At 40.4% G+C, this 24,606-nt stretch overlaps 1 protein-coding gene across 1 annotated transcript in view; it reads left to right on the top strand.

The window, feature by feature from the left end:
• The window catches only part of MYO1D (myosin ID), a gene marked incomplete at its 3' end in the record, with an annotated part of 342,027 nt that overhangs the window by 174,119 nt on the left and 143,302 nt on the right, over positions 1 to 24,606 (top strand). The window contains exons 17-19 of the mRNA XM_079726329.1: positions 11,204 to 11,427; positions 15,068 to 15,212; positions 16,098 to 16,202. Coding sequence (XP_079582455.1) covers positions 11,204 to 11,427; positions 15,068 to 15,212; positions 16,098 to 16,202 — 474 coding nt within the window. The remainder of the gene's footprint in view (positions 1 to 11,203; positions 11,428 to 15,067; positions 15,213 to 16,097; positions 16,203 to 24,606) is intronic.

Genomic DNA, 24,606 nt, shown 5'->3' with positions numbered 1-24,606 from the left:
CAGGGCTTCCCTGGTGGCGCAGTGGTTGAGAGTCCACCTGCCGATGCAGGGGACACGGGTTTGTGCCCCGGCCTGGGAGGATCCCACATGCCGTGGAGCGGCTGGGCCCGTGAGCCATGGCCACTGAGCCTGCGCATCTGGAGCCTGTGCTCCGCAACGGGAGAGGCCACAGCAGTGAGAGCCCCGCGTACTGAAAAAAAAAAAAAAAGTATTGCAAAGCACTTTATGATTATTATGTGATCTCAGTTTTGTGTAAAATATGTACATAACCATGAAAGAAAAATGAATACATTTGACCACACACAATTTTTTTAAAAGACAACTTCTGTATGGTAGTATACCATAAATAGTACCAAAAGATCATTGGCATACTGGAAAAAATATTTAAAATACTAATAACAAAAAGATGATTCCCTTAATTTATAAAGAGCTCATACAAATCAATAAAAGACAATCCAAAGAAAATGGATTTAAAAGCTAGAAATATGCAGTTTATAAAAAAGAATTTTAAATGACTGATAAAAATGTATACGTTATATTATATTTATATTAGTTGAAAAATTAATTATATTCCTGTTGACATCCATTTTAAATCTGTTCTAACTTGATTGGTATATAACTAAGAAACTTCAGTCTTCAAATATTATGTTATAAAACATTTCTTGGGAAAGAAATAGATTAGGTAGTAGGATTTTTCAGATTTGTAAGTACAAGGTGTGTTTCCGGTAGGATTTTCAGTAATATAGTTATAGCTATGTGTACAAGTATAAAAACTCAACATCACTGAGAAAACCTAGCATTTTAGTTTAGATTTTTCTCTAAATCGTAGCATTTCTGTCTGTCTCACCACAGCATTTTTCCAGAATGAGCTACCTAATACTCTGATCATAATAGTGTGTTGCCTACTATTATGATAAATCATGCACCCGACAGTGCAGTTGTATTCTTTTTTTCTCTTTGGCATTGAGTTATGACCAGGAATGATCTTCATAGTTTTTTAATCATATTATGTTCAACTTGTGTAAATTTGAACTGTTGAAAAAGTATCTGTCCTTAATAAGTGTACTTTTTCTTATCCTGCCATTCCGCTTTACATTAACTACAGTCTAAGACAGAAAAATAAAAAAAGGAAGCATATTTAATGTTTACCCAAGTAATCTAAGGGGCCTTTTCCAAATTATTTCCTTCCCCCAACATTCTGAAATCCCCCCCCAGGAAGCATCATCACCCCACATCACCATCGGTGTGAACACTGGGAACCGATAGCATACTTGGGGTACAGGGATACATTGAAGAGCGCTGGTCTCAACAAAACCCTGCTGGCACCATCACCCATTGCCTACAGCCAGAGCCAGACTCCTAGCAAGAGCTGTGAATATGAATCACATTCCTCTGTAGAAGCAGGGTTTTTAGGTCTGAAAAATGACTGTTTCTCAAAGCCACGCGTTTGCCAGCAAAAAATATATTAATGTATGACTTCAAGAAACTTATGTCAAATGTATTCCCTGCTTTTTTTAATGTTGAATTATTAGTAAGAAAAACATAAAGCAGCAACGTACAAATATATGTCAAGCATAAGTGCTTTAAAAACCTATTTTTAATGTATATCAAGTGTCTAGCATAAGGCCTAGTACGTAATAATGAAATAATGTTTTCTCTCCCTAGTCTGAGGAGTCATAACAGTAATCAAATGAAAATCAAAGATAGTGGTTGTCAATGCCATGTGCACTTTAGATCAGAAAGAACCTTTAACACTTTAAAATTTTTGTTCATTATCAGTAGCTGTTAAGATAGAATATGAGTATGTGCTCTTATAAATCATCTAGTGTAACATCCTTGCTTTACCACCGAGGCACCTGAAGCCTGCCAAGTAGTCTGTAGGGAATGCTGGCCTCTCCAGGGAAAGATTCTTTCCACTCCGCCCCAACTCCCTGCCAGTCAGGGAGCTGTCCCTCTCGCAGTGCTGGACTTCCTTGAAGGAGCCTCACTGTGACAGGAATTCAAGCTTCTTTACATGGAGGTTTCCATTGTTGTGGCCTTTGACCAGATCTCACTTTTTAGGGGATCAGTTGTAGTTGTTTCCCAGTTATCTCATAGGCATGTTTGGTTTTTCCTAGAATATCATAGGTGTCCCCTGTTTTCCTCTATATCCCCAATAGAAACCAAACGTACCGTAGGAATTTGGATATTCTTATAGAACGAACAAATGCTCAGTAATGCTTATGCCACCATGGCATGTTTTGGGATGGCATATATTGAGCCCCTTCAAAATGAATGAGTAATCTGTGTACAAAGGGTTCTGTAGTTAAATTTTGTTTTTAAATTTTAAAAATTTAAATGTTTTTTAAATTTTGTTGAACAAAGTTAAAATAGGTTTACTTACATAGAACTTCTTAGAGCTTTTAATATGCTAATGTACATTATGAATCTCCAAAAAGGAATTGCAGTATGCAGCCTTCCTGAACTTACTGAAAATGGAACCCTTTTTTCAAGGAGCATTTCAAAGGCCCTATGTTCCAGAATTCACTTTTGAAACTGTATAGAAAAGAATGTTAGGATGCACCTTTGGCTGGTCCTTTCAAATACCAGTTATTATCTGAGTTTTTGAGAGACCTAGGGAACCATTCAAAATTGAGATCATTTGCAAGCGTCTGAAACAAAGGTTACTGGGTTTTGGGGTTTTTTTTTTTAAAGGAATTCTACATGTTCTAGATGCTAGATATAAAGGAAGAAAAGTCAGAACATTTGTTACATAAGATAAAAGCCCAACCTGTCCCCTGACTGGTTGATGAGCCACCTCCGTCTTGGATGACAGTGGATCTGAGGGTGGACAAGGCATCAGGTGTCTTCACACAAACTTAAAACATCCCCAGGTGCCTCGTTGGATCTACTGAAATGTCCAAACACTTGACCCAAACCCTGAGGTTCTATGTCAAAAAGCAGTTCTGAAATAGCCTTGACCTGAGCGATTTTTGAAGATGAATTATCAACTTTGTCCCTCTTAAGAAAAAAAAATTTTTTTAACCAAACAGAAGAAAGCAACCACTTCAATAGAGCTCCACAGGCAGTTTACTTTTGAACAAGATTGAATCCTGAAAGGCCCATCAGAATTACTTAACCTGTTAGCTGGAGTAATTTTGTTTTCATTTATCTTCAAAATAATTGCAGTTTGATTTTTGACAGAGTTAATGTTGAGCTAGTCTTCTGACAATAATTGACTAAGAGGTTCAGTTGCTTCTTGAAGTTACCGTTACAAGGAGGTTGTCAGACTATAGCATCATCATATTAGGCGACAGTTGTATGCACTAAAGAATTTATAGGCTAAGGGATCTGGAGAAGGCCATATAGAAAATGTATGAGTCCCAAATGAAGGTTCACAAGTCAACTAACTTGGCAAGTTAGTCTCGCAGACCAAGGTAAAGCTCAGGGGTGATCATTTCTAAATTACACCTCACACGTACATAGTTAAGTTCATCAGGATAACTTATAATGATCAGGCTCACACATGCTCTTTTTTTTTTTTTTGGCGGGGGGAGGTCTCTTTATTTGAAGGTTTTACATCTGTTTATTGACTGAAGATCTGGTTTTTTCATTTCTTTTTTTAATTTTTATTTTATATTGGAGTATAGTTGATTTACAATGTTGTGTTTCAGGTGTACAGCAAGGTGATTCAGTTATACGTATACATGTACCTATTCTTTTTCACATTCTTTTCCCTTATAGGTTATTACAGAATACTGAGTAGAGTTCCCTGTGCTATACAGTAGGTCCTTGTTGGTTATCTGTCTTCTATGTAGTAGTGTGTGTATCTGTTAATCTCAAACTCCTAATTTATCCCTCCCCTCCACCTTTCCCCTTTGGTAACCATAAGTTTATTTTCTAAGTCTGTGAGTCTGTTTCTGTTTTGTATATAAGTTCATTTATATCATTTTTTTAGATTCCACATATAAGTGATATCATGATATTTGTCTTTCTCTGTCTGCCGTACTTCACTTAGTATATTTCATTATTTCTTAATTTCTCCCCTAGGTCATCTGAAATGCTATTAATTTATGTGTAAAACCAAGGAATTTTGTGTCAAAATTTGTGCTAAGAACTTACAAATTATATTCACTGGGTCTTAGTTTCTTCTTGGTACATATTAACCTGCTATTCTGGTAAAAACATGGGTACCACACTAGCATTTTAAAAATAGCACATCAGGTCTTTATTCATTTTGTCCCTCATAGAGATATTTGGGTTGAAGAGGAATAACTCAGAAAATTTCTTCTGTCTTTGAATCTTCCTTTAAAATAACTCCTTCGTTAATCAATCATGAAATATTCCAAAATGGATGTCGTATTCTAAATATGATGGGATATGGATACCAAAGATAGATTTTGTGTATTTTACAGTTTGCTCAGAGTTCAACCTGGTACCTAAATAAATTCTCCTCCCCCACAACTCTTTAGCAACCATATACTGTCAGAACTCAGCCAGAATTACTGTATGGAGGACTTAAGGCTAGAAATAGAAGAAAGATGCTTCTCCCAGAAGTTGTCCCTAGGCATGGAGGGCCTGGGAAGCTTGGAAGCTGGAATTTTGAAGGATTTCCGTTGTAGAAACTAAGAGAATATCCAATTCAGGGCAACAGGGAGCTGTTTGAGAACAGGCAGAAAAGACCCAACACCCATAATGACTAGAAAACAAAAACATGGAGAACTAGAGAATAACAGAAAGCTGACCTGTGTTTGTTTCTGAAGCTAAACTGAAGATATGTAATTGACCTACTTCTTAACAGAGTGTTACCTAGGATCCTATATCTTTTGCAAAGTGTATCTTGTACTTTAATGACTGACAGATGTTGCTTTGAAATGCCTGACCACCAAGGAAGAGGAAAACGTGGTCGAATTAAGATGGCATTATAAAACATCTGGTTAGACCTGACAGACTGTGCTTATATCTACTCCTCTCAAAACCCCTCAATCAGCAGTAAGGGATGAAAATTAGAGAAACCCATAAGGACAAACAGAACCATAATGGAAACAACAGCAGAAAAGAGGCATCAACATAATTTTGGAAGTAAGTGAACATGTGGTTAGTCCCCCAAGCTGGTGGAGAAAGCTGAAATCTAAGAGCCTGCAGACAACAAGCCAGGTCACCCAACCATGGGGCTGCAGGAAGATTCAGGATGGGAAGGACCAGGTACCTCTGTAGGTAGGGGTGAGGCGGGGAGCTGGAGGAGTAGAAGGGTTGAAAGTCTGTATAAAGAGCAATTATAGCGACTTCCCTGGTGGCGCAGTGGTTAAGAATCCACCTGCCAGTGCAGGGGACACAGGTTCGATCCCTGGTCTGGGAAGATCCCACGTACCACGGAGCAACTAAGCCCGTGTGCCACAACTACTGAAGCCCGTGCTCCTAAAGCCTGTGCTCCGCAACAAGAGAAGCCCGCCCACTGCAACGAAGACCCAACACAGCAAAAAATAAATAAATTAATTAATTATTTAAAAAAGAGAGCAATTATACACCCGGCTCTCCTAACCTCACAAAGTTGGAGGAGCTACCTCAGTCTCATTCTGATAGAAGACAAGAAGTTTACTCTGAAGAAATTGAACCAGAGAAGCTCTGGGCTTGGGGACACCATGCACCAGTTGAGGAGAGGGGTCAGGCACCATGTTGAAATCAAGTAAATTAAGTGACAGTCTAGGTACGAAAGATTTCCTCCAGCCCCCTTCACTCGGAATTCTGGCAGCAATGAGAAAATGGTTTAAGGTACGGACATGACTGGGGTCCCCCACAGATGGCTGGTCCCCACCTCATCACCCTGTAGTGAAGTCCACCACCCACAAAGCACACATACAGAACTTCCAAGTGGCTTTTCACTTTTCAATGACTAGACAGCCAAGGATCCCCAGACATTCAAGCAAGGCCTCTAGCTCAAAAGACCAAGACCAAGACAAACGGGAGAAGAGGGCGTTTATAGGTAACAGATGCAATGCAGGGAGCAGCATAAAAAGTAAAACCATAATTCATCTGCTTGAGAGGAAGGAGGCTTTTGTAAAACAAGAGCAACATGCTTTTAAAAGGGATATTTGGAGAACGAGGAGGGGTTCTTGAAAGTGGAAAACGTGACAGCAAAAATGAAAGATTCAATATCAGGCTTGCCAGATGGAGTTGAAAACATTCAGTCACTCAACAAATACTGGTTTTTTTGTAAACATCTTTATTGGAGTATAATTGCTTTACAATGGTGTGTTAGTTTCTGCTTTATAACAAAGTGAATCAGTTATACATACACATATGTTCCCATATCTCTTCTCTCTTGCGTCTCCCACCCTCCCTATCCCACCCCTCTAGGTGGACACAGAGCACTGAGCTGATCTCCCTGTGCCATGTGGCTGCTTCCCACTAGCTATCTGTTTTACATTTGGTAGTGTATATATGTCCATGTCACTCTCTCACTTCGTCCCAGCTTACCCTTCCCCCTCCCCATGTCCTCAAGTCCGTTCTCTACATCTGCGTCTTTATTCCTGTCCTGCCCCTAGGTTCTTCAGAACGTTTTTTTTTTTTTTAGATTCCATATATATGTATTAGCATACGGTATTTGTTTTTCTCTTTCTGACTTACTTCACTCTGTATGACAGTCTCTACGTCCATCCACCTCATTACAAATAACTCAATTTCATTTCTTTTTATGGCTGAGTAATATTCCATTGTATATATGTGCCAGATCTTCTTTATCCATTCATCTGTCGATGGACACTTAGGTTGCTTCCATGTACTGGCTATTGTAAATAGAGCTGCAGTGAACATTGTGGTAAATGACTCTTTTTGAATTACAGTTTTCTCAGGGTATATGCCAAATACTACTGAGTGGCTACTATGTCCTTGGCACTGTTCCGGGCAGTGGAGATTCATCAATGAGCAAAAGAAGCAAAGATCCCTGGCCTAGTAGAGCTTAAATTCCAGTAGAGGGAGAGCATAAACAATACAATCATATGTAAATTACAGGTGTTGTAGAGTGTTAAGTGCTGGAGGCAAGAGAAGAAAATAGAGCATGCTACAGAGAGTGGAGAGTACCAGGAGGGGAGGGTGGACAAGGAATTTTTTACATAGATGGTCAGGGCCGGGCTCATTGGGAAGTTGACAGCTGAGCAAGAACTTAGAGAGTGAGGAAGATAGCCATGTGATATCTGGAGGAAGATCCTTCCAGGCAGAAGGAAAGGCCCTGAGACAGGAGGCCTGTGCAGGGTAGAGCAGGGCCCAGTGTGGCTGGAGGTGAGCCAGGGAGAGGACAGTGGAAGGAGCTGGGCAGTGACAGTACCAGCTCGTGTGGCCCTTGTGGGCCAGGGGAGGGGCTTTGGCTTTCACTCTGGGGGAGCTGGAGCACCGCGGCAGAGTTTTAAGCAGAGAAGTGACACGATCTGACTTTGGTCTTAAAAGGATCACTCGGGGGACTTCCCTGGTGGCGCAGTGGTTTAAAGTCCGCCTACCAATGCAAGGCACACGGGTTCGAGCCCTAGTCCGGGAGGATCCCACATGCCACAGAGCAACTAAGCCCGTGCGCCACAACTACTGAGCCTGCCCTCAAGAGTCCACGAGCCACAACTACTGAGCCCGTGCGCCACAACTACTGAAGCCCACATGCCTAGAGCCTGTGCCCCGCAACAAGAGAAGCCACCGCAATGAGAAGGCCACGCTTGCTGCAACTAGAGAAAGCCCGTGTGCAGCAATGAAGACCCAACAGCCAAAATAAATTAATTAATTAATTTAAAAAGAAAAAAAGGATCACTCAGCTGCTGTATTGAAAATAAGTAGGGGGTCAAGGTACTGAAGAGAGGAATTGCGTCTAAAATTCAGTAGCAGAGCTGTGTGACCTGTGGCCCTCATGTTGTCTTTTTATACCTCGGTGTGTCCTCCATCCGGTTCACCCGCTCTGTTCGCCTGTATCCTTGGCTCCACCTAAGAAATGACTTGCTTGCCCTCTCCGTCACCCTGATCCCTGCCTTGTGCCTTCTGATAACTTCCTCTCCCAGATCCCATCAGGTCTCCTTCAGGGTTCAGCCCCCACTGTCTTGCATCAGATCCTGAAGCACATAACGTCTCGTTGGTTCCACTTCTAATGTTCATGTTGTTGAATGAGGGCCCCTCTGGCTCCCTGGATTTTTGCTGAACCTCTCTAGGCATAATCAGATAAGCATTAAGCATTTGCTTATTGAATATAACATTTAATTTTCCCCATGTAGACACTCTGTCATCAGGCTGAGTCCTCGCTGGAGGTAAGCTTTGTATGACTTGAAAAACCCCACAGTTTAAGCTCTTTAAACAAAGAGGGAAACAGGAAGATCTGTCTCATACCTTAAGTTCCAACCTTCAGACCCTTCATGAGACGATCAACCACAGCCCTTCTCCCGCGCAAAGGCCTGGGGAGCGTATCCGTTTATAAGGGATTATAAGGGAAAGTACATGAATCATTTTTTTGCATAGAAATCATTTGCCTCCGTGGTTTTTCACTGCTACTTTTTCTCTGATGTTAGAAAAATAAATAAAGCCGAAGGGACTTCTGATAAAGTTGATGATATAACTGCAGGCTCACAAAATTCCTTTCTCCCAAATATAGTTAATATAACAGATGTAATAGTGTAAACACTATTGACTTTAAATTTTTTTTTTTTTTTTTTTTTTTGTGGTACGCGGGCCTCTCACTGTTGTGGCCTCTCCCGCCGCGGAGCACAGGCTCCGGACGTGCAGGCTCAGTGGCCATGGCTCACGGGCCCAGCCGCTCGGCGGCATGTGGGATCTTCCCGGACCGGGGCACGAACCCATGTCCCCTGCATCGGCAGGCGGACTCCCAACCACTGCGCCACCAGGGAAGCCCGACTTTAAATTTTTTATGTAATTATTATTGGGATTATAAAGGACAGGTAATAGTGATGGTAGGATGGCTAAATTACCCATTTCTGTAATTTGGATAGGGTCTCAAAGGATCCACCAAGAAATAACAGTATATGTGTATTATACAGCATATGTGTATACTGTGTATATGTATGTGTCTACATATAAATAAATTATATGTGTATTTAACTGCCACGAGAAGAAGCAGTTAAAATAGTTGGCATGAAATGACACTGTGAGATGGGGAGGTGGGCTTAGGCAGGCAAGGGGCAGGGCTGCTGTCTTTTTTATAGCATTTTTGTGCTGATTTTTCAACTACACAAAACCTAAATAAACTAAGGACACAGATGAAATCTAAAAGGTTGTCCCCTCCCCAAAAAAAACCTACCCCTTAAAAAGTACCTACTTATACATTTTTGTCAGATTATACTAGAGTCTAACCAAAAACATTTTAATAAAAAATCTTTATAAAACACTTTTTGAAAATCATAAGATTGATTTCCAGTATAGATGTGGCTCCAGGGGGGTCTTAATTTCCTTCTTCTTTTTTTTTTTTTAAACAAATTTAATCAGTTATACATATACATATGTTCCCATATCCCCTCCCTTTTGCATCTCCCTCCCACCCTCCCTATCCCACCCCTCCAGGCGGTCACAAAGCACCGAGCTGATCTCCCTGTGCTATGCGGCTGCTTCCCGCTAGCTATCTACCTTACGTTTGGTAGTGTATATAAAAAAAAAAAAAAAAAAAAAAAAAAACAACAAACAGTATGAAACTTTAAAAATGTGTTTTCTTTAAAAAATTGAATCACAGATTTCTACCCTCTAATTGTCCTCTTTTGGTTTTTCAAGATACTAAAGAAGGGACCTTTATTTTAGCACTTGGGTGGAGGCCTGACAAAGCTGTGTGCGTGATAGATTCGTCTACAAGAAGAGAGGCATCTTGACTAAAACAGGTTACTGTGCTGATGCCACATGCAGCAACGAGTGACTTTTCACTGCCTCTTTGTCTTTCTATATTCTGTTTATACGTGAGCTCCAGGTGCATCAGAAATTGCTCCTATGTCGTGTTTCCCTCACATATCATGGTTTTTCTTGACCCGTTAGTTCCTCTTTGGGGTCCGTGGATGACCTCCTCATATTTGTACAGCAGGCTGGAGAGGGAGGGCTTTGCAAGCACATGGTACCTGTTTAGGAGGCTTCATGAAGACCAACCTAAAATGGCTGAATAAAAGAGGTATCATACCAGTTTTTCTGAGAGAAAGTGGTGGGCACAGATGGGGATCTAAGAAGAAATAAAAGAACCCTGAGCGATCCTGGAGAACCCATGCTGTGGGCTTTGAACTGGAGGTTGAATATCTTGGTCCTGAGAGGCCAGAGACAGGGAGGGAAGTAGTACCATCCACCTAAGAATTGGGACAGTCATTTAAGTAGCAGCAGTGAGTACCACCTGGAGCGTGATGGCGATGTGTACGAGGAGCTTATCCAGGAAAACAATGAGGAAGTCTGGAGTCTTGGGACTGTAGGAGCAGAAAGGGAGAGAAAGGAATTTATACTGGAAATACCGTGGAAGAAAGAATACGTTTGGTGGTAGAAAGCATATTTAGGGGAAGAGCCAATAATGAAGATTACACCAAATTTCTTTTTACTTGAGAGATTGAGAAGTATGGGATCCTGAAAAAAATATAAGTATCTGTGAATTCACCATGTTTGGATAAAGCAGGCACTGAGACGCTTACGTAATGTCTGATTGATTTCTGATCACTGAAAAAATTTAACAGATTCATATTAGTAACTTGTTTTTTACCCTTTCTCCAGGAATACATCTAAATTCTTGAGACTTTACCTGGGGAGGGTGGCTGCACAGACTGTGTATAAATCAGTTCATACATCCAATGCGACATTACACTAGTGGGCAATGTGTATAATCTATGCAAAGCTAGGCTTCAGAAGAGAACTATGGATGCTGATGGCTTTGTGTTCTGACTCATCTTGCTTCCTTTCAACATTCTTAAAATATTTATCCAAAGATAATGGCATTTCGGCTTTCTTCTTTACACGACCGTAAAGTTAGAACAGGGCTCTGCTTCAGACTCCGCGCATGCCTCCTTTGGAGGTAACGAACAGCTGGACACTGAATCAAAATGACGGACGTGACCCCTAGTGCCATCTCTTGGTGGCGGCAGAACTGACATGCTCTGGCTGATTTTGTGACGCATACAAATTGCCAGGTTGAGCTTCTAAGTGAAGGAGCCTCTGTGATTTCAACGTGATCTACTACTCAGCCAACCAGCAACATTTTCCTTTTTTTTTTTCCTCTATTGCGAAGGTGTGGCGGGGCACCCTGGCCCGTATGCGGTACAAGAGGACCAAGGCAGCTCTGACAATTATCAGATACTACCGGCGCTACAAAGTGAAGTCGTACATCCACGAGGTGGCCAGACGCTTCCATGGCATCAAGACCATGAAGGACCACGGCAAGCACGTGAAGTGGCCAGCCCCGCCCAGAGTGCTTTGCCGTTTCGAGGCAGCCCTACAGGCTATTTTTAATAGGTAAGGACTTGGTATGTGCTGCATCCGTTTGTGGCAGTACACGTACTACATAAATTTACAGATCTGAGACCGTGACATTAGCTCCACCATTTGCTACATGATGTTGCTTTTACCTTGTGTCTCCACCTTCGTAGATTTCACTTTCAAAGGACATTTGCCTACCCCTCCGAATAATAGAACTGTCCATTTATTTTTCCATTAGCAGTAGACAGCAGTATGCCACAAGGCCTGAATCAAGCCAAGTTTAAGATAAGCTAGTAGCATGATGTCTCTGCTTTCTTTTACTAGCAAAAAGATAACTTTATTAAAATCACCACACATCACTCACACTAGGAAGTCTGTTCATCCTTTCAGAGCAGGGGTTCTCTATCCCACACCACATTCACAAGGAGTTTATAAAACACACTGATGCCCAAGTCCCACCTCCAGAAAGTCCTGTTTAATGGTGCTGGGGAGCGGAGCCCAAGCGGAGGTCCTTTTTAAAGTTTTCCAGGTGACTTTAAAGTAAAAGGCAGAAAACACTGTTATAGAGCAAGCTATTTTTTTAAACAAATAAGTAAATAAATTAATTAATGCCCGTGCAACATTTGATACCTTTCCAGCTAATCTTCATTTTTTTAATAAACTGCCCTGAATCTGACTTTGTAGTTACTCATAGCTCCTTTCTCCTCGTTTTTTGAGCTTGTTTGTTGACAGCATGCACCAGATATGTTTAGCTGTGTCTCAGATACGGCCATATAGTCGCATAAACTAAGCTGATGGTTCTCAAATGTGGTCATTTGGCATTATGGTATTCCACCAAGAACACCATGAACTAATTAACGTATTGATGTAATTGATGTATTGAAAGTAAATCAATGTATTGAATGGCAGATATCAAAAGAAAGAAAATGCATGCAAGGAAAACTCTTTAATACATATCTCATTTGCTTTTAAAAAAATGATTGCTCTTAAAAAGAAAAGAATAAAACAGTAGAGCATTATTGAAAGCAAAAGCACCCCAACCCTCCATTCTCCCATGCAATACTATAAATGTTAGCTGTAAATCTTGGCAGCCTTTTTACTGAACAGATACATTTTTTTTCATGAATTATATCCTCTGTCACCTGCATTTTTGACATAATCTAAAAAGTGATTAAATGATACGTGAATACATGCTCATGTTTTTGAAGTGACATAGGGACTTCCCTGGAGGTCCGGTGGTCAAGACTCTGTGCTCCCACTGCAGGGTCATGGGTTCGATCCTGGTTGGGGAACTAAGATTCCACATGCTACGTGGTGCAGCCAAAAAAAATTTTTTTTAAGTAAATAAAGTGACATAATATAAAAATTTACAGGATATAAAGTTGAAATCCTCCTCACCTCCTCTTGTCTCTCCCCATTTTATTTCTTTCCCCTAAGATAACCACCCATTAACAATTAGTTTGTATCCTTCTAAATCTTTGTCTGTGCACTTACAAACACATAGACACACAAGAGAAGCATGATACAGTGGTTAAGGACACACACCCTGGAGCCTGGGTTCATATTCTAGCTCTGCCACTGACTAGCTGTGTAACCTTGGGCAAACGAGTTAACCTCTCTGTGCCTCAGTTTTCTTGTCTGTAAAAGGGCCATAATCATAGCACCTACTCGTAGGGTTGTTGAAAGTATTATGAGTAAATATGTATAAAGCATTTCAGATAGTGCCTGACACATAATAAGTACTATGGAAATGTGTGCTTATACTGTGAGTGTGTATGCATTTGGGTTTTTTTCCCTCTCTTTTTTCCACAAGGAGGACTCTATGTATGGTTATATGACTTTACTTAAAAATAAGTCTTGGAGACCTATCCATCACAATAAATAAGGATCTATGTCATATTTTTAATGGCTGCAAAGAATTACTGATTTTGATGATGTCGCACTGTAGCTTGTACAGTCTTCTTTTTTAGACTTGGAGGTTTTATGTATGGCCTAGAATTGATTATTTTTTGTAAAACTCAGTTTATTCATTCAGCAAGTATTTACTTAACACCTACTGTGTCACAGACACTGACCTAGGTTCTAGGGATACAGTGACAAACAAGAAAGATGTGAAATACTGTCCCAGCCTTCTTAGGGCTTATAGTCAATGAGCATTTTGAAAATAATACATCTGCTCTGTGTCTTGACTGTACACACACATACACACACACACACACACACACACACATTGAATGAATCTTGCCAGCTGTGTTAATCTAGTTCAAAGGCACATGTTTTCTGTAAGGGGCCAGATAGTAAATATTTTAGGCTTTGTGGGCTCCCATATGGTCTTCGTCACATATTTTATTTTGTTTGGTTAAACACGTAAAAACTATTCTTAGCTCTATGGGCTGTGTTTGGCACAGGCTGTAGTTTACCAACCCCTGGTCTAGTCACTGTATCATATTTCATTTATTCTTGCATTTTTGATCTGTGGAATCCTGAGAGAAGTGTGTTAAAGGATTTTGCTGTGATTGTGGGGTCTTGTTTTCTTCTACTGCCTCCGTGTGTGTCTAATCGTACTTCACCTCGCTCCCACTCCTCCTAGTAATTCTTTTTCATCCTGGGAAGGCTGGGAGCCTTCCTCACCCCCAACTTCTTCACGTGGTCAAGGCTGCTCACTTTTCCGGCGGCAGCTGTTGTCGTCTATGCATGTTTAAAGATGGCAGTTTGCGTGATCAGGATGAGAAGCGTGTGCTGTACCCCCACCCAGGTTGGGTGGCTCGGGTCCGCGTTCCCCGGCACAGCTGTTTGCCATGGGTCTCTGGAGTCGGTCAGCTGTGGACCCTGTCCTGGGCCCCTGTGGGCAGTGAAGAGGGGACAAGCTGACCAGGCACAGGGCCCCCTGGGCTCTGTGGATCCTGGCCCCGGCTCTCCCTCTGACACCCCCTCCTGTTCCCCTCCCCCAGGCCCCTGCTCCAGCTGCCAGGACTCCTTGCTTGTCCTCTCACACACCAAACAAGCTCACACTTTAGAGCCTTTGCACGCACTGTTTTGTCTTCCTGGAACAAGTATCCATACAGCGGGCACCTCCACTTCCTGCTCACGTATCCTTATCGGGTGCCTCCCAGACCACCCTCTGTGACTGACACCTGCTCCCTGATCCTTCCCTCTGCTGCACTCCTGTCCCCCTTTCCTTGCCTTACTTTCTTCCGTAGCACTAATCACATCATCCATACTGTGTACTTAAGCATTGGTTATATCTTGTCTGTCTCTGCTGTCTAGAATATCAGCACCTAGCAGAAAGGACCTTCATCTGTTTGTTTACTGCTGTGCTTCCACTCCCTAGAATGGCATCTGGAGTTTAGTACATGCCTAGAAAACATTTGTTGAATGAATGAATGATGAATCCAAAGTTCCTACACCCTAACTATAGATATAAGAGAGTCCACGTATCACTAAATTCTGGTTGCTTCCAAAACACACAAACAGCAAAGGAAGTTCTACAAAAAATCTCTGTCCACATACAACTATGTGTATTTTAACATGTTCTATGTATATTTTGGAAGCATATTACTTTTTTTAGGGTAGCACGCAAGTAATTTAATTCTACTTAGTGGCTGCTTCAGTTATTTTTGAGAATGAATGGGATGTTCTTTCTAAAGTCTCATACATTTTGCTTGTTTACTTATAGATGGAGAGCATCCCAGCTCATCAAGACCATACCTGCTTCAGACCTGCCCCAGGTTAGGGCAAAGGTTGCAGCTGTGGAAATGTTGAAGGGTCAAAGGGCTGACCTTGGGCTCCAGAGGGCCTGGGAGGGCAACTATCTTGCTTCGGTAAGTCCAGGAGGACAAAGTGGAATCCACTCCTGCTGCTCCCTTAACAAAGAAAGGGAAGAATTTTTCTCCAAGTATTTGTAGAAAGACTAAGACACCTTCAGAAACTAAATTTCTATGAGATACTAAACTAAAAGATTTTATTGCTTCTCAGTGTACGATATTTGATGTTTCCCTCACTTTAAAGAGAGTTCTCTGTCTTGTATCCATATGAATTAGGTACCTTCAATAATCTGGCTTCGATCATTTAAACCTTCCCTTGCATAATTCAGCACCTATTTTTAATTACCACCTTTGTATCAATTATTCCAAAGCTGGATTTCACCCTCTCTCCGATTCCCTATTTTTAAAATATTCTAGGATCGTTGGTGTTATAATAACCCTTTAGTAGCTTATCATCTGGGATGGGGAGGTAAAAAGTACATGTGTGAAGTTATGTGAGTAGAGTTATAAAGCAGTAAAAGACTGCCTTCTCATCTAAAATGTTAAGCAGGGCTTCCCTGGTGGCACAGTGGTTAAGAATCTGCCTGCCAATGCAGGGGACACGGGTTCAATCCCTGGTCTGGGAATATCCCACATGCCGCGGAACAACTAAGCCCGTGCGCCACAACTACTGAACCTGCGCTCTAGAGCCCGCGAGCCACAACTACTGAGCCCGCGTGCCACAACTACTGAAGCCCGCGTGCCTAGAGCCCATGCTCCACAACAAGAGAAGCCACTGCAATGAGAAGCCTGCGCACTGCAACCAAGAGTAGCCCTGCTCGCCGCAACTAGAGAAAAGCCCGTGCACAGCAACAAAGACTCAACGCAGCCAAAAATAAATTAATTAATTTAAAAAAAAAATGTTAAGCATTCTCATTTTATCATGTTTCCTTTTTCTTTCAGAAGCCAGATACACCTCAGACCTCAGGCACCTTCGTCCCCGTTGCGAATGAACTGAAACGGAAGGACAAATACATGAACGTCCTCTTTTCCTGTCATGTCCGAAAGGTAAGGCAAGCTTGAAACAGACCTCCTTGGAAAGAAAAGACTGATTTCAGGTGAAACTGACTTAGCTATGACCCCAGTAAAACAGAACAATAGGTACGTAACTGGCTGCATCATCAGTGAGCTCTACCTGTGTATATGGTGAGGCATTGATGGAATGGCTAAGTGACTACAAGTTTGGGGTTAGGCTATAAAGACTAATTAGGGAAGTGAATATTTTTGGTAGCCGTTTCTTTTTAAGACAGGAGAAGGGGAATCTCCTTGAGGTCAGGGATTTGTACTTTACTGCATGTATCTTTCATAGCACTTTGTCTATAGCATACTGGTCTGGCTTGTATTTAACGGTCATTCAGTACTTCTTATACTTGTTTTATTATGATTTTTTTAAAAAACAGGGAATGGGGAGAAAACGTAATCTGGAAAAGGGAGAAGGACATAGTGAGACTTGGAAGTGGGGTGGAGGGGAATTATGTGCTATGACTATATTTACTTATCTGAAGCAGGACACATGAGGACTATTTTTTTCCTGGGGATGAGAGCAGTTGAGCAAGTGGAAATATGGAAGCTGGAAAGTGGAAGGAAAGGGATATAGTTGGTGTTTAAAACCTTAAAACACTTGTTTTCAAAAAATAGAGGGAAAATTGAGATGATTGTAAAAGAGCATTTTGAAAAATTATGCAAATAAATTTTAAAATACCAATGAAATGGGTGAATTTAAGAAAAATATTGCCTAACTTGACCCCAGAAATGATATTGACATAAATATGTCAGTATTCCAAAGGAGGAATTAAGAAAATTATCAAAGAATTACTTACAACAAAGGTCCAGATTTAGGTGATTTTAGAGCTGTTTTGTATCACATCTTCAAAAAGTGCATAATTGCAGTATTATTCAGATCAAAATAGTGAAATATTATTTTTCAACTATAAATTTAGCAAACTTTAAAGTGTTGATAACAACCAGTATTCTCAAGGGTTTAGGGAAATGCTATTGGTAGGAGTATAAGATACAGTCCTTTTGAATGGACAATTTGGCAGTACTTATCAAAATTTAAAATACACAGACCAGGACTTCCCTGGTGGCACAGTGGTTAAGAATCTGCCTGCCAATGCAGGGGACACGGGTTCGAACCCTGGTCTGGGAATATCCCACATGCCACGGAGCAGCTAAGCCTGTGAGCCACAACTACTGAAGCATGCACGCCTAGAGCCCGAGGTCCGCAGCAAGAGAAGCCACCACAATGAGAATCCCGCATACCACAACGAAGAGTAGCCCCCGCTTGCCGCAACTAGAGAAAGCTCGTGTGCAGCAATGAAGACCCAGTGCGGCCAAAAATAAATAAATAAATAAAAATTTAAAAAATAAATAAAATGAAATACACAGACCAACCACTTTATCTAGGAATTCCATAACTCAGGATTTATCCTGCAATATATTTACACATATATCCAAAGATAGATATATGAACAGTTTCATACATTGTAGCATTCAAAAAACTGGGTGAAAAAACATAAGTAAGCATCAGTATGTGATTGGATTAATAAATAATCATGTATGAACACAATAGAATACAGTGTATCTACTAAAATGAATGAAAGGATAAAAGTTAAAAAAGCAAAAGGACAAAATATGTAAAACTGTGGTTTTCAAGACACTGCACATGTGGGAGGGACGGACTGGGAGTTTGAGGTTAGCAGATGCAAACTATTACATATAGAATGGATAAACAACAACTACTGTATAGCACAGGGAACTATATGCAATATCCTGGGATAAAACCACAATGGAAAAGAATATAAAAAAGAATGTTTATATGTGTATAACTGAGTCATTTTGCTGTACAGCAGAAATTAATACAACATTGTAAATGAGCTATACTTCAATTAAAAAAAAAAATACAGTGCACATCCAGCAAGGAAAGATAGTGGTCCCCGAAGGATGAGAAACAAATGAAGTGAGCCCTACAATTAGCCAGTTTACTTCCTGGAGAGTGTTCTGGTCTGTGGCATGAGCAGGGGGCAGCCAAAGCAGAGCTCGGTAGGCTCCCTAACTGGAAAGACAGAGCTGCGAGCTGGGAGATACTAAGATAGCCAGAGTTTGCAGCGCAGAGTACCAGAGCAGAGAGAGTGCACAGAGAGAACTCCAGAGATCTTCAGAGGGTCCACTTCAGGTATTCAGCTGAGTAGTTCAGCACATGTATGTGAGGAAACCACCCAAGGCTTGGGAAAGAACCACCCAAAGAATTAGAGGTAACAATGCCCAGTGCTCACACAGGTTTACAAGCAGTGCCTGTCCCCACAGCCAGATTGGAAAAACCTCATGATTCATGGGACATTGGGTAGAATCCTGACAAGAATCTTGGCCTCAGTGGTGGGGTATAATTAGCCCCGACTAAACACTGCCCTAATCCCACCCAGCAAATCACCAGAAGAACCAAACTGTTTCCAAGTAATCTAACAGTGTCCCAGAACAAAGCCCTCAAATATTTACAGGAATACAAAATATCCAGCACTCAGAAGATAAAATTCAGAGTGCATGGCATCCAATCGAAAATTACCAGGCATACAAAACAGCAGGAAACTATAACCTAAAATGAGAAGAAAAATCAATCAAACTGATCCAGAACTGACACAGATTATAGAATTAACAGACAAGGTCATTAAAACAATTGTTTTAATAAAATATGGATTATTTTATGAATAGAAATGAAAAATATAGTGTCTGAGGTTTAAAAAAAATACACTTGATGGAATTAACAGTTTAGACATATGCAGAAGAAGAGTAAACTTGAAGATATAGCAATAGAACTACCCAGAATGAAATACATGGACTTACCTGGTGGTCCAGTGGTTAAGACTCCGAATGAAATACATGGACTTACCTGGTGGTCCAGTGGTTAAGACTCCATGCTTCCACAGCAGAATGAAATACACAGGGTTGGGGGGGTGGGGGGAGATGCTTCCCCGAAAGAACAGAATATTAGGATGCCATGAGCCAACTTCAGGTGGCCTAATAAAAGTGCATGTGGAGTCTCTGTAAGAGAGAAGAGGAGGGAAAATATTTTAATATTTGAAAAAATAATGGCTGAAAATTTTTCAAATTTGATGAAAACTATAAACTCATCAACAGACATCAAACACAAAAAAAAATGAAGAAAACTATACCAAAGCACAACATGACAAAACTGCTTAAAACCAGTGATAAAGAGAAAAGAGACAGAGGAAAAAGATGAGGATGCATCAGAATTTTTGTCAGAAACAATGCAAGTGAGAAGACAGTGGAGCACCAACTTTAAAACTTTTTTTACTGAAAGAAAAAAAAAAACCTGTCAACCTAGAATTCTGTATCTAGCAAAGGGTATCTTTCAGAAACCAAAGTGAAATGAAGACTTTTTTAGGCATGTCTGAAGATATGCACTCATAGGAAATGTTAAAGGGAGTCCTTCAGGCAGAAGGAAATGTGGACATACCCCAAAGAATGAAGAGCAAGGGAAATGGTAGCTACATGGGTAAATACCTACAATTTTTATTATCGTTTAAATCTCTTTAAAAGATAATTGACTGTACTGCAGTGTTCATAGCAGCATTCTTCACAGTAGTTAAAGGTGAAAATGACCCAAATGTCCATCAACAGAAGAATGGATAAAGAATACGTGTGTCCATTCAGTGGAATACTGTTCAGCCTTAAAAAAAAAAAAAAAAAAGGAATGAAATACATGATACAATGTGGATGAACCTTGAAGATATTATCTAAGTGATAAGACACAAAAAGACAAACCTTGTGTGATTCCACTTCCATGAAATATCTAGAACAGTCAAATTAATAGAAACAGAAAGTAGAATGGTGGTTACCAGGGGCTGAGGGGAGGGAGTGATGGGGAATTATTAGTTAATGGGTATTGGTGTTCAAATATTCTATGGAAAAAAGATCAACTCAATACAATACAGACTTTTTAACAAAAGAGAGAGCAGCTTGTTTTAAACTTAGAATGAAATACACGTCTCCAAGAAAAGCTTGCTGGCAGTAGCTTGGGCTGGTTACCAAAGTGTAGAGTCTAATTCTGAACTCCTAGATCCAGAAACTCTATTTTATAAGTATACCTAGAGCTGATCAGACAACCAGGAAATGACTTTTGCTAACCAGATTCACACACCCACACAAAACAGTATAAGCCATGATGCCAGTTTTTGAATTTGACAAAGGAATGTACCATTTTAGTGAATTCATTTAGTGAATTTATCTACTATCTAGGATACCTTCCTTTCTAGTATCAAGATATCTGGGAAGTCAAATTAGTCATCAGAACAACTGATCAGAGAGAGTTGGATGGTTTTGAGAATTACATCATCTGCTATAGAAAAGCCTGGCATCTCTGATTCTGTCCTTCTAGTGATAACAATTTGATGTCTGACAGCCTGTCTCTCCCTGGGTCCTACTGCATAAAAACTGAAAACTTTTTAGTCATGCTTCTGTATTTCTAAGTTCCATGCAAAATAATACAGTGTATTTCTTCACATTATAGCTTAGATAATATCATCTTTAGAAACTTTTCAATCCCCAAGGATGTACCGAGGGAAACGATATGATTTTACTAAAGCCCTCTTCTTTATGCTTTGGTTCTTTTAGAAACAGCCACTTTCCATTAACTACAATTATAAAATGTCCTTTAAGGTGGGAGACCTGTGTAAGTAGTTAGTTGCACCCATAATGTGTCCTCTCCTGGTCTGACTCCAGGGAAACTTTATCTCTGGCTCCCTGTGGAGTTGATGAAACCTACAGACAGATCCCTGGAAGTGTTCAGGCAAGAGCAAGCGATAGGGATTTTTCTCTGGTTGAAGGTTTTAGCTTGGGTAATAGAAGACATCAGATGAGATCTTATCTAACACTGAGTCTGTGATCTAGTTTTTCTTTTACATTGTGAATTTAAGAGGAACAAAAATTGTGTCCCTATGCCAGAACTACTTTAAGTAAGTCTGAATTTACAAATTCACATGTGTACGTAAGACATTTGTCTTTGCCGTTTTGATTGAGCTGAGTTATGCAACTCAAAGGAAAAGTCCTTCGTTACATCAATGTCCTTCCCACTCATTTGATTCATGCTTTAAGGATGATTTGAGTTGTTAAACCTCAAGGTAAAGTCTTATGACCTGTCCTCTTTAGAAATTACATTTCTACATTAAAAAGAATGAAATGTTTCTAAACAATGCTTCAGTGTAACTGCTGCTTTTAGGTTTTTGTTTTGTTGGTTTCCAGATTAACTCATGGACACATCCTAAGAAGGGCTATACCTTCCACTTTACCACCATGCCTGTTGTTTTTTTTAATCTTGTGTGACCTTGTGAAATTATGCAACAAGTTTTGTTTTTTTCATTTTCTTTTGCAACACACTCATATATTTCTCAATGTGATTTCACAAAAGATGAGGAGCCCTACTTTTACTTGTTATTCAGATTCCATTTTAGATGTTCTCTGTTTTCCATACTCTAAGATGGATACAAATGACTAGTGTTCTCCCAGAGGGTTTGCACAAACCAATGTTCCATTGAATATGAACTTAGAAAAATGCTGATGTAGAAGCTCTGCAACCACCTTGTTTCAACTCTTATGACAAGTGCCACCAGTTCTTTTATGGCAAAAACCGTTGCTATGTGAAGTAAATAATTACTACCAAGACGGGTTATTACTTTACCACATAGACTCGGTTTTTCTCTTAGTTACAGATACCATTTTTGTCAAGTTGAAGACTGGAAAATATGCTCTGTGTAAAGGAATGTTTAGAAAATGGACTGATTTCTAAAACTATGAGGCAAAGGGGAGAAGACAATAAAATTCAAACTAAAACTTGAAGTTTAGTTTGCTGTATCCTACCTATAGCAATATATTCCACTATATCCTACCCTACCTATCCTAATTTAGTTAACTGTATCACAACTATACCTTCTAGTCTACTAAGGGGAAGGTTCTTAGTGGGTTCTTTCGTTGTTTTGTTTTCTTTTGCTTCCCTTTTCCTTTCAGTCACTGAGACACATGACATGGTAGTCATTCAGAAATTTTTAATGCTTGGTATCTTGATTTAAATATTACCCAAATCTAAAATTGAACCGTCCTAATCAGCAAGTTGTTAACTACTTATTTACAAAAATATCCTGTGGTTAATTCTGTCTGTTAGGAAAAGAGGTACCTGCAAATGTGGGCATTCTCTGACTCTCTAACAAAGTAGCACTCTGGAGCATCACACACGTACATTTTCTCCCAAACCCATTATCCAGTTTTGTTCTCTTTATGTGAAATTATATTTATATTTATTTATATTATGTTTTTCTTTCTATGAAATTACTTTCACTTTTTAGTTTCTTATCTATCTCAACTCCCATCTATCAGTCTCAAACTCCTATTGTAACAGAGGACTTCATGTCATTCCTTTGTATGTCATCAGCAGTTTTTAAAGTGCTTGAAAATGCACATTGTAAATTTTGGGGAAAAAAATTAACAAATTACTTAACTTGAGTAAATGCTTACCGGTATAATTTTTTTTCAATTAATAGGAGTCGGGTGCTGGATTTCAAAATGTAGAAAAAAATAAGCTCAATCCCATCTTTAGATTTCTGGTAATAAAAAGACACGTTTCTCAATGAAATTGTGAGTCTAAAAGAGACTTTAGGGACTTCCCTGGCGGTCCAGTGGTTAGAACTCTGCGCTCTCACTGCTGAGGGTCTGGGTTCAATCCCTGGTCAGGGAACTAAAATCCCACAAGCCGCACAGGGCAGCCAAAAAAAAAAAAGTTTTTAAAATAAAAATAAATAAAAGAAATCTCAGAAGGGTAGCTACTACCAGGCAACACAGCGTTGCAAATACAGACTCGGAACCACTGAGGACAGCTCCTCTGGTCCGTTGGCACTCTACGTGCAGAGTCTTGTAGTGATGGCTGGTCATAAAAGTCTTGCCCTCCAGGGACTTAGACTCTGAAGGGAAAAATTTAATTAATGCATGGAAAAGATACTTTATGAGAGAAAAGAAAACGTACAAGTAAATCTCAATAATTTCAACAAGGAGAATAAAAAATAACAAAACAGTAATCTGTGTGCTTATATAGTACATGCCATGTTAGGGAGCTTTTCACGACAGAGACAGCTGACTAATAAAATGGCTGCCAGCCTCAGAAGTAAAAAAGTGAGAAGTCCGTGGTTGCTGTTTCTTCAGTGAAGACATGAAGTTTTTCCACAACCCAACTGGGCAGTGGGGACTGAAGCTGTTGAGCCATTGTGCTTTCACTTGCCACTGGGGAAATGCTTTTCTTACATAATGCGTCCTCCGCAGTGTGCTGCAGCCGTCTTGCATCTTTTCCAGCCAGATAGTTCCTGTCGTCAACACTGATTGGCTCATGGAGGGAAGAAGACTTCTTGAAATTATCCTGTGGGATTAAAAGTGCTCTCAAAGCCTGTTGACTTCTCTGGTGGTGCAGTGGTTAAGAATCTGCCCACCAATGCAGGGGACATGGGTTCGAGCCCTGGTCTGGGAAGATCCCACATGCCGCGGAGCAGTTAAGCCCATGTGCCACAACTACTGAGCCTGCACTCTAGAGCCTGTGAGCCACAACTGCTGAACCCGTGAGCCACAACTGCTGAACCCGTGAGCCACAACTACTGAACCCGTGAGCCACAACTGCTGAAGCCTGCACACCTAGAGCCCATGCTCCGCAACAAGAGAAGCCACCGCAATGAGAAACCCACGCACCACAACGAAGAGTAGCCCCCGTTCGCCGCAACTAGAGAAAGCCCACACGCAGCATCGAAGACCTAATGCAGCCATAAATAAATAAATAATTTTTAAAAAGAAAGTAAAAGCAAGCTTTAAAAAAAAAAAAGTGCTCCCAAAACCCACTGGTCAGCAAGGATGTATTAAGTCCTACAGGTTGCCCACTTATGTACTGGGGGGCTGTGAGGTACAAGAAAGTAGGCACCATATGGTCATTACCCTCAAGGATCTTCTAGGCAGGCTGGAACACAGGAGTACTGTTCATGAAATAGTAAGACAATAAATAAAAACGTGCCCTGGATACCTGAGATTCTACATTGTTCTTGTTCTGTTCATGCATTTGTTTGTATTGCGGTATAATTTATGTACAGGTAAATGCACAGATCTCAAGTATACAGTTCACTGAGCTTTGACTAGTGCACACACCTGTGTAAATCACAACCCCATCAAGATACAGAACATTTCCATCACCGGAGAGAGCTCCCTCAGCTCCCTTCCCAGCCAAGCCCCACCACTACCAAAGGCAACCACTGTTCCGATTTCTTTTACCACAAATTAGTTTAGCTGTTTCTTAACCCTCATTTAAAAAAAAAAAAAAAAAGAAATCCTACAGTTGTATGTGAGATTTTTACTTTGTTTTGAAGTGAATTTG

Source organism: Hyperoodon ampullatus (assembly GCF_949752795.1).
Source record: "Hyperoodon ampullatus genome assembly, chromosome: 19".
NCBI lineage: Eukaryota > Metazoa > Chordata > Mammalia > Artiodactyla > Ziphiidae > Hyperoodon > Hyperoodon ampullatus.
This window is presented reverse-complemented; position numbering and strand designations above follow the sequence as displayed.